Source organism: Empidonax traillii, unplaced genomic scaffold (genome assembly GCF_003031625.1).
Source record: "Empidonax traillii isolate 1590-97213 ecotype Southwest subspecies unplaced genomic scaffold, ASM303162v1 scaffold155:size2260171, whole genome shotgun sequence".
NCBI classification, from domain to species: domain Eukaryota; kingdom Metazoa; phylum Chordata; class Aves; order Passeriformes; family Tyrannidae; genus Empidonax; species Empidonax traillii.
In genome coordinates, this window is record NW_020955348.1 from 2216525 (window position 1) to 2227529 (window position 11005).

General features: G+C 39.7%; 1 protein-coding gene across 1 annotated transcript in view; it reads right to left on the bottom strand.

Moving 5' to 3' along the window:
- The window catches only part of CACNA2D3 (calcium voltage-gated channel auxiliary subunit alpha2delta 3), a 247363-nt gene extending 237182 nt beyond the window's left edge, over positions 1 to 10181 (bottom strand). Inside the window, exon 1 of the mRNA XM_027884815.1 lies at positions 10136 to 10181. Within this exon, the coding sequence (XP_027740616.1) occupies positions 10136 to 10138 (3 nt within the window). The 5' untranslated portion in view covers positions 10139 to 10181. The remainder of the gene's footprint in view (positions 1 to 10135) is intronic.
- Positions 10182 to 11005: the final 824 nt, after the last annotated feature.

Below are 11005 nucleotides of genomic sequence, written 5' to 3' on the forward strand. Positions count from 1 at the left end.
GAAACCACCTGCCTGTTCTGCACTTAGGACGTTTAGAAAGAGATCAGAGTGCTGATAGTTCGAGACCCAAACATTCAATCCACCTCCTTTTGCTCCCAGCTCAAAGCATTAATGCACAACAGTGGCATCCTCCAGGCAAAGTTAACTTGGAGCTTCTTGTACCTGAGCCTCCCAGCGGTTACTGGAGGGTAGGACTCTGTCAAGCCAAATATTAATCAGAAAAAGAGAAGACAGCCCTCAAAATAAAGGCAGCCCTGTACAGTTCTCCATGGAAAGAAGCAAGATTAGCTCACCAATGTTTTTCTCCTGATTAGCTCCGATATTCCTGTATTTCCTGTACAGCCTGTGTCCATCCCAATGCACTGCTGCCCAGTGTTTCACAGAATGCTGAAGTGCTGTAAGAGAACAGGTGAAGAGCTTCGCCCTTTTTTTCTTTTTTATTCTATTCATTCTCTGTTTCTTACCACTCTTCCTAAATCTAGTTTATAAGAAATGCAGATGAAACTGAAGCAGCAAACATATCTCTCACTAGGCTGCTCAAAATAAAAAATTCGGCAAGTTGGACAAAATGAGAAACTTCTTACTTTACACCAGCCTCACTGGAGTCTTACTAACTGAAGCTCTGCTATTAACTGCAAATTAGTAAGTTAATGAAGTCAGGAAATTTTAATGTTGTTTCTGAAACTCAAAATTTTTCATCCCACTTGAATACAGCAATTTCTTTTACTTCAAATCAGAAAATTCAAGCACATCTACATATTTCCACAACAAAATCTTGTTGAAATGTGTTTGATGTTTCAATAGATACTGTTCTTTAACCACTTTGCCAAAAATGCAGGAAAAAAAACCAAACCAACCACAATCAACATTTTGTATATCTCAGGGGAGAGATCAGTCTTGACTCCCAGTCTCCAAGGTGGGAATCATTGCATTTATCATATTTGCAGGACTGAAATTGCCTGATGAAAAATACCCCACAGCATTACCAGCCCCTCAAAATATCACTGGTACTCTATCTAATATATACCACTAGGACAATACAGAGCAGGACTCCAGAGTCCCTGTCTCAGCTGAAACAATCCTATTCAAACTTGCCATTTCTCAATGCAGCACCTGCACCTCATGGTCACAGCAATTCAGCAGGTTCCCTTCGGATGGAATCTTCACACAGTAGTTTGCATAACAGTGTCTAATTCCAGGCAAGAGCAACATTAACAACACAAAGAATTTAACTCCTCCTCAGATTTACCTCCTGAAATAATTCCACCACTGTAGTCAGGCCAGACACTACACTGTTTCTATTTTTAGCAAGAACAAAATAACTACCTGCCTGTACCTCAAAGCCTGGAGGAAACTCTTCATTTGACCTACTGATTACAGGCAAGATAATGAGGGCATCGTTAATTCAGAATGATAAATAATAAGACAGTTTCCTAATATGTTGTTAGTATGTACGAATCTGTCCCATTTGTATGGATGGAGGCCAGACAGCACCTTAGAATAGCTAAAAAAACCCACTTTACGTTTTACATTTTCTATCAAGCCAACAGCTGAAGCATCACCATGAGTCACAGAGGTTGACTTGCTGCTGACAATCATGTGTTGAAATTACACACGTCAAAAGGCTGTGATTCACTGAAATCAAGCGCCTGTGTTTAATTTACTTATATTAGGCTGCCACATTTCTGAGACATGGTTTCACCCAACTGCTTCCCTAGGAGTGTAAATCACCATCAAAGTCCAGAAGGGTAAATCTGCAGAACATAACTGGGTTTGAATATGACGCACAGAAAACAATTGCAAAAGCACATTGGTGGGTTCATTGTTAGAGCTGCCCCAGTCTTGGAAATATCTTCACATTTTTCCACAGTTGATGCAGGAATTCAGAATGTTGCAAGTATATAATTAGTATTAGATGTGATTAATTCATACTGTGGGAAAATACAGAAAGAACTGAAATAGGGCTCTGTGAATCTCTTTTCTCTCCACCCAAACTGCAATCAAGCATATGCCTCTTCGACTCTCTGAACATACTGCCAGAACTCAATTTTAGGAGCTGGTTTTTTTCTCCTCTGGCTGTAATATTGAATGTTTCATTTTTCAATGTCACACTATTTACCATGCACATATTTTAGTCATATCATTTCACAGTATGGTTCTGGGGGTGGTTGGCTCACGGCTTCTTTGTACCTATTTTCCTTCATTCTCTTTCTCATTTCTTTCTCACCAGGCTGTTTGCCAGCTCTTATTTGCCTATATTTGTAAAGAACAAACTATTATCAATCCTTTGAAAGGCACAGTTTAAAAAAATACAACTGGAGGTTTCATCTGCATGGTTTGAGAAGAATCAGTTTTGATTTCTATTCTGGCTCATTCTGGATTTTGTGCTGAGCTATGTGTCAGGATCAGATCTAAAAAATCTTCCAGGTTTACTTATTGCAATGCCGAAAACATGAAACCCTAAGTACTTCAGAGTTTGAGACAGAGCAATAAATCAGTCCTCAGATTACTGTAACAGGGCTCAAATTTGCTTGAGGAGTTCTGTGAACCTTAAGAAAAATCTCATGGAAATTTAGCTTTTAATGATAGCTGAATCCATCAATGCTTGGCATGGTTCCACAAGTTTTAGCATAAGGTTTGCAAAGCCCTGGCAAGCACATGTCCTCACTGGTGTTTACTTACCTGCAATAAGTAAGAGTGATACATTCCTAATGGATACTCAAGTTCTGAATTTGGTGTGTATTTCACCATGCTAAAATTACATGAAAGCAAGATGACAGAGAAAAGAAGTGATATAGAGAATAAAGTGTGGGAAAAGAAATTACGACTTTGGTCCTACTCTGCCCAAAATTCCACATGCCTCCTGAAAAGATAAGTGAAATGGGAAAAAAGAAAAATTGCCTGAGTGACTTAAGTATCTAAGTTTCATTCTCAAATCTTTTATTTGGCTTCAAATTTGGTGTGACCTCTGCTATGATTATGCAAAACTATGCTGTACAGCACAGCCCAGAAACTCTTAATTCAGAGACTAAAAAAGGTGAGCTGGAAGCTGCATTACCTTGCACTGTGCCCCAGTTAATTAGCACTATTAAGAGAAGAGCCTATAACATCAGAGGGAGCCTTGTACTACACAGACCCCCTGCTCTCAAGATCGCAGCAAACAGCCACGTCATGGCCCTGCAGTCAACCACACAGACCAGCATCTGACACTGCAGCATCACAAAGGATAATCACTGAAAAACTGGACTCAGGTGAAGAAAAAAAACAACTTACATTATAAATGGCATATCATAATGATAAAAGTTCTCTTATACATTTCTGAGTCTAATCACAACTTCCTACTTTGATAAGTAGAATTATGTTGATTTTAATATAAATACTCGCTAATCCTTTTCTATCTCAATTATTGCTTGTGTCAGCTGAAAGCATATAGATCAGTGATTATATATATAAGCTTATCAAATACTATATTGTTGTCATTCTGTAGTAACTATTTTTAATGAGGTTCAGCATATTAAGGGGTGTAAAAACTCTGAAAATAAAAACTATCTCTTAGAAACACTTGCTTATATTTTTAGTCCATGTTTATCTGGCACTTACTGGCCCCAGAGTTATATACCTGTACTAATGGGGGAATAAACCTCCTTGTTCCAGTATTTACTCCAAAAATTTGAGTATATTTGGTCATGTACTCCCCCTTCTTCTCTTTAATTCTGTGTGTTGTACAATATTCAGCTTTATTTATAAAAGGTTATGCTTACTGCAAATTCTGTCTTGGAACAGACTTTATTAGATTAAAACTAATTTCCTTCAAAATGTCTGCCCTTCTACATCTGAGGAAAACATCCTGACTTAATATTTGAGGGGAGGGGAAAAAACTAGTTAATTAGGGGGAAGAATATGCACACAGCTGCCACTCTGACAACAGACATACTTTCATCCTTGTATAGCTCAGTCTTCTACCACCCTGGTGCTCTGCCCAGTTTCCCACCAGGAACTCCTCAGGGCTGGCCTGGCCCCTGCTGCAGGTTCAGGTGCCACACCACCAAGCCAGCCCTGCACTGCAGGCACCTCCCTCCCTCACCCTGCCCGCCAGCCACAGTCCATGTCTGCATTTCTCCAGACTGCAAGGAGTATTGCAGGAGTTCATATGCACTTACAGGATTGAAAACCTCGTACTACAGAATGTCCCCTCTCCTTTTTAGTTACTCCAAAGGTGCCATTAGTGAGGTCATTTATTGCCAGACTAGAAGTTTCCTGATGTGAGCAATGTGCCCACGTCAGGGCATGGAGACATTACTGAAAGATCACCACAGAGAGGAAAAACTGCACTGGACATTCATATTTCTCTTTTTTTTTTTCTTTTAGTGACAACATCAGAAATGAGAGGTTTTCAAACTGTAGTACAAAACCATTTGGGAGCAGTGAGGAGTTGCTGCAAGCAGAGCAGCAGCACTCAGTGTGAGCTGGGTGAGGAGCTGCGCTGTCCACAGGCACAGCTGGAGCAGTTACCCCTCAGCACAGCAACATCATCCCACTCCACATGTGCTGCCTTTGTGCTCTGGCTGCTGGGAGAGGCAAGGGTGGATATCATGGGGAGCAGGGCTCACCTGGAGGATGCTTCTTCTGGGGAAGCACAAGGGGTGAGATGGCTATGGGGTGAGTGCTGGTGTGGGACAAGGGAGGGGGTGAGCAGGAGCTCCTGCTCCTGAAGATGGTGGCTCTTGAGCAAAACCAGCATCTTCCAACCCTTGATATGCAGCTGTCCAATGGAGGACATGGAATTACTCCTGACAAATAGAACTGCAAGCCACTGCCCCTCGGGGAAAAGCAAACTCAACGCTTCCTCTCATTTCTATGAGCCAATATAGCTTTGTAAGAGATTTATGTTCTCCAAGTACACCACATGAGGATGTGCTGTGGAGGAGCTGGTACAAAGGCTCTGTTTTCACCACCACCACCACTTAAATATTCATAGAAAAGGGAAGTAATGAGGGCCTTAGTGGGAAGAGATTACAAAGGAAAGATCTGATAGTAGGGGAGAACTGAACTAGAGAATGACCTTTAATAAATAACTGCTATGGTCCAAGTGAGTTAATAAAGCTACAGTCGAATTTAACCACATCCCCTAAACTTGCCCTTCAACAATTGCATGGTCAAGACATTGTATACAAACAGAGAGGTCAGCCTTTGCTAATGACCACAAAAAGCTTCCTCGCTGCAGGAACTGTAGTTACAGACTCAGGCGCTGAGTCACCAACTATATCCTTCCCTGCATGTGTAAGGCATTAAGTGTTCATCACAGAAACTTAAATAAATTAAATCATTCCATTGCAAATGACAAAAAGGGAACTTTCAAGTTGCACAGCTATTATTCAGAGATATGGAAGCAATAAAGTTAAGGTTCCACATGCATTCTCATCTCTGGCCTTTGGTCTGCATGTAGTGTGGCTGTTAATTCCAGAAACCACTAATAGGGTTTTTTTTCCTAAAAAGACCAGAATAATACTTTTTATTTGCATGCACTCTATAAACTCTCAAAAAAGGCAGCTCTACTTTATTTAAATAATTCGGTCTCACATTTTTATGCACTAACATCTTTTTCCTGTGTTTCCACATTTTGAGGTTCCAATCACATTTCTCTCCGTGGAGCCCCACCAACAATCCTCACACCTCTAGGGATCAAACCAGGGTACAGAGGACTTTCTCAGTGGATGTATCCCTCTGCATTTTCCTATCAATTCACAGCATTCCACATGTGCCAGAGAATACTCAGATAAATCTAAATCTACCTTAATTGAGTGTGCAGGAGGTCTTTATATGCCTATAATTTTTCATCGTTACCCAGTCATGTTATTCACAAGCAGTTGGGGGTTACTTACAAAATACATAGTGTCTATTTTTCAAGCAAGTGACTTCCATTGACTCTGGCTGCTATACAAGCAGTTTACAGTACTTAGAAGCTATCTCACATATATATTTAAGGCTGTAAAAACCTCATGTTTGATGCTGTATGGAAAACAGTATTAAAATCACAAAGTCTATATTAAATTCACTCGAACAAAAGAAACAGATTCAGCCCTACCAACAAAAGAGGATATGTTTCTCTCTACCACTCATGTTTTCAACATCTGAGGGGTTATTTGTCCAATGTTACTGACATTATAACAAATTTCTTTTGGTTTTTCTTCTTTTGTGAGACAGGCAGGTTTCTGAGACATTTTCTTATTGAATTTTGGGTGATCATCTTAAAAGAAATTTCAGAATTCGGAAACATTTCTCTATAAAGAAGTGACTACTATATTCCACATAATTTGCAAGATGCAGAAAGGAGAGATTCTTATACAACTATTTAGAACTGCGAAATAGGTATCTACAGTCAGGCAACTCACATAGAAATGTCATGACAAATGCAGCAGAGAGGTCGTCAATGGCAAAATCTGAACATACAAGAAGTTCAAGAGATTCTTATTGTTCGTGGTATAGAAAAAATGCAAAGGTGAAGTTGTTTGTAGAATTTAAAAAAAAAAAAAAAAGGAAACAAAAAAACACTAGATTTAGGGCTTCTTGCACCATAAGTGGCTGTGAAATCAGTCAGAAACACAGATGAACACGTGCCAGAATTTTGCAAATTCCACACAAAGAGAAAAATGAAGCATAGCACAATATGGCCCCCATGCAAGGGGCCAGTGGCAAAAAAAATGTCTAGGGATAGCTTTTAAATATTTATAAACAAGTGCAACATTACAGTGGAGGGAATGAATGCTATAAACAATAGGGTCATATTGTAAGTTTAATTAAAAAAAAAAAGGGCAAAATATCTGAAATACCAAAGAAACATCCTTAAAGGGACTTTGCGTGTGGGAGGGCACGGTTGGGTTTTTTAAACAATCATAAATACTCTGAGACTTGTAGTGGGATGAGACAAGAGCGGCATCTAGTGGCTCCCAGTGTTACGGTATTTATTCTCATGGAACAGCTGGGATATGGGCCATATGGTCCAGACCTGCTTTTCTACAGTATTCATTCCAACTGTCTGGACTGGAACTGAGCATCTGGTGAGTCCTTGACAGCAAAACTGGGGAGCAGGGGTGTAGGGAGGTTAACATGTAAAGTAATAAAGAGATATTATTCTCTTGTTGATCTGTGCTTTTTCGAGACAAGTAGATGGGAGGGTGTTTTTTTTTTAATCTGCAAGAACAAATTGTACACTCTTTTAGAAAAGATTTAGTAAAGCTATAGGACTAATAATGGTCTGTTCTTCATGTGTAAATATCTGGGTACCACTGACTTCCAACTACAAAGCATGTTAACAGAGTACTTTCATACATCATGTGCACGGTGTATGAATCATATGTTTGGTGACATTTTCCAAAAATTTACCTAATACTCTTATGAGTTGCATACTTTTAACATGGGAATATTGAAAAGAAGTTCCTCAACTGCAAATTTTGAAAATTCCTTATGAGAGAAGATTGTGTATTTGCAGGAACAGATTCCCTGAGGGTCATCCAGATCCCCTGGGGGAGGATCACTTGCCTAGGAAAAGGGTACAGTATTATGGTATTAGGGACACTTGATGAGTTCTTGATCCAGGTTCCATTTTAATTACGTATTATTAATCATTCTGCAGTTGGAAAAATCTACCATTGTCTATGTGCGACTAATTAGGAACTCATGTTTTTTAAATCAAAGAAACGTGTTGAGGTTTCTTTTGCAATATGGAGTTGAGCTGAGAATACATAGCACTAGAGCATAAATTTTACTTCACAGGCCAAAAATTGTTCTGCTAGAACACAAATATACAGGAAATTAAACTGTGTATTATATTCCAAAACTGCTGAGATACTACAAACATTCAAATATCACCACTGAAAAGGTCATTTAAGTAACCTAATCTGCTTTGCATTTGCAGCTCTTATCTCTTTGAAACTGTTCTCTGATAATAAAAATAATTTCTCTATTAATCCCTGCACACAGTAACCACAGAAGCATAAGTACATATTAATTGATATTACTGTTTATGACTAGGATGGCAATGACAGTGAACATTACAAATGCTGTTATTACCATCAGCAGTTCAGAACAGCATGCAAGGAGGATTTGAATTGTAATCAGAGTCAGACACAAAGCCATTAAACTAATATTTAACCTATATTTAACAGAATTGAAGTGCTGAATGGTAATACAAATTACATCATTGTATATATCTAAGACATTTAAAAAATTATGTAACATGGAATAAAATACAAAATCTGTGTGTTTTGGCAAGTCATTGTGTTGCAGTTCAACTTACCCAAGAGTCAATTTACTCATTTACTTCAGAAGTGACTTTTTTTTTAGTTTTCAGAACTTTAACTGAAATTTAAAGCTAAAATTTCATTTTTGAAACTCAAATACAAAATTATTACAAATTTTTTTAGAAAGTACATTGACTCTACCAAAAATCGGCACTCACCGAGCCCAAACAGAAGGTTTTTGGTTATTTTTTTTTTCCCTAAGCTCTTTGGTCAAGAAAGATCATGCTGGCTGTTTGATATGATGACTGCTATGTGAAAACTTAAACTTCTGGAAAATAAAGGATTTTGATAGGATAGCTGCTGACTTACAATACAGCAAATGAGATTTGTTGGCACACATTCTCAGAATTGTTAAGTACCATCCTACTCTCAGTAAAAAAAGGTTGAAATAAAGGCAAACACAAAGCCTCAGTCAGTACATTGCCTGACTTCACTGTGTGCTTCTATCCAGTATTTTGAACAGAGGTGACCAATTTTGCATTATTATCCTGTCCCAGCTATTATGTTTCCCGTATCTGTTCTATGATTACTGAGAAGACAACAGCTCTACGGCTTTTTGAAACACCTGCAAAATGCAAAATTTAAATCAGCTTTTCAAACTCTGGGTTTCCCACCTGGGCCAGCTCCACATGCTGAGTCACTTGCCAGACCTCCCCTGCAAGCTTGTGGTTAGGACAGCCTGTATGTCCAGTTCCAGTCCAGCTAAGTGGCAACTGAATCGCATTATTTATTTGTGAAAGAGCACACAGGAGTGAGAGTCACGGAACAGGACTCAAATGCGTTAACTGCTCTTACAAATGCACACACCAGCACATGCATGCATGCAAAGTAATCCCTGCTCTAGAGTTTTCCACCTAAGCATGAGGGAAGTGATTTATACAGAAAGGCAGGGGACATCCGTAAATAATTAGGTCATACTGATCATGAAGATAAGTGACACTCTCAGATCATCAACCACCTTACTCGTCATTGAGGATTTGCAGGGGTGGGAGCAGGAGAGAGAAGCAGAGGATCACTTGTTGAAAAAGGACAATCAAAAAGAAAAAAAATGTAATTAGTGAAACATTGGAAATGTAAGAACGGCCAACTCCCATCTGTAATCACCCATGAAAGCCAGAGACAGTGATTGCAGCGATCCCCAGCAGTGCTGTCCTCTGCCAGCTCCAATAATCTGAGGGAACTGACCATGTGTGGAGACGTGTCCGGTACCTGCCCTGGATGTGGGAATGGTCGCTTTTGTTGAAAAAGTGGAGACATGGTTTTAGTTAATGCAAGACAGTTCAACTGGTAAAATGTTACTAAATCAGTTGTATATCAATACGCATTCTGGTATCACAGCAGTTACAGTTCAGAGTGTAGGGTAACAATAATGGAAAACAGAACTTGCCATTATGTATCATTAAAGTATAATCAATTACAGGAATCTGTTAGTGCTTTCCTTCAGAGACTCAATCACAAGGAAACACAATCTACTCAAATGTGCAGATAACAAACGGAAATGATTTTTAAAACAAGGTGACTGGGTTGAAAACATTTCTAAAGATAAACTTTAACAGATTTCCTGACCTCATTTTATTAATGCAAAAGTCAAAATAGACAAAAATGCTGGCTTTATATTCCAAGACTGGAATATGAAAGTTCCTATTAAATCTGGGCCTGGAGCATGTATTTTCCAGCCAACTTGCAAGATTGTATTTGCTGTATTCATCCTTATATATTTGTCTGTATATACAATGATGTCAATGTTTATGGCACTAAAAAGTCCTACTCAAAAAACAAAGTTCTTATACTGTCCTTCTGGAGTTCTCTTACACACAGGCTGAGGCAACGCTCACCATATTCACCAGTTAATGTCAGGGCTTATCTGGAGCCAAGAGCAGAGAGATGCCTGCACACAGGGGTGAGCACACTTATGCTCTCATGGAGCCAGGCAACCATGGCAAAGGCTAATGAAAGCATCAGGCACATCCTCGGAGGTGCAGCAGAGGATTTGTCACTGCAGAAATGCTTTATCAGTTAAAAGCAAAGCTGAACTGCAGTCTGAAGAGAAAGGGCAAGACAGCAAATCAGACAGCTTTGTATCCCTTGTGTCTCTCCAGATTTACCCTGACACACCAGGAGCGCTGCTGGTTTACACAAGTACCACGAGAGAGTCACCCACCAAGAAAAAAAAATCTGCTCAAAGACTTTGAACTTGACAACAATTCCACCTCCCAGTTTTGCCTTCTCACACAGAGCAGGAAAATAGGAATATGAGGTGAAAATCTGCGTAGGGATAGGATGAATGGGAGGAAAGACCTTGAAACATTGAGGGTGGGAGGAAAGAAAGACCACCCAGGGATGGAGAGAAAGCTACCAAGGCTGCCTCCCCATCCCGCTGCTGCTGTTGCTGTGGGGGCAGAATTTGGTAGAGAGGAGGAATTGAGTCAGGCACTGGTGAGAAGGTGAGCGTGACAGAAAGGAGGGAAGAACATGCAGAACTGTCCACAACTGCGCTAGGGCAGCAAGGCCACTGGGCTGAGCAGAAAGGCTTGGAAAGACCTTGGAGCCTACGAGACCTCCCACAGCTTTTCAGAACCTCAGATGACCTCTGTCCAGATCATTTTACCTCATCACAATTCCATATACCCCTTCAAAAAAATCACAAGCACAGCATAAGCTCACACAAGCCCTACAAATTGAGCCAGACCTCCTCACCTTGCTGC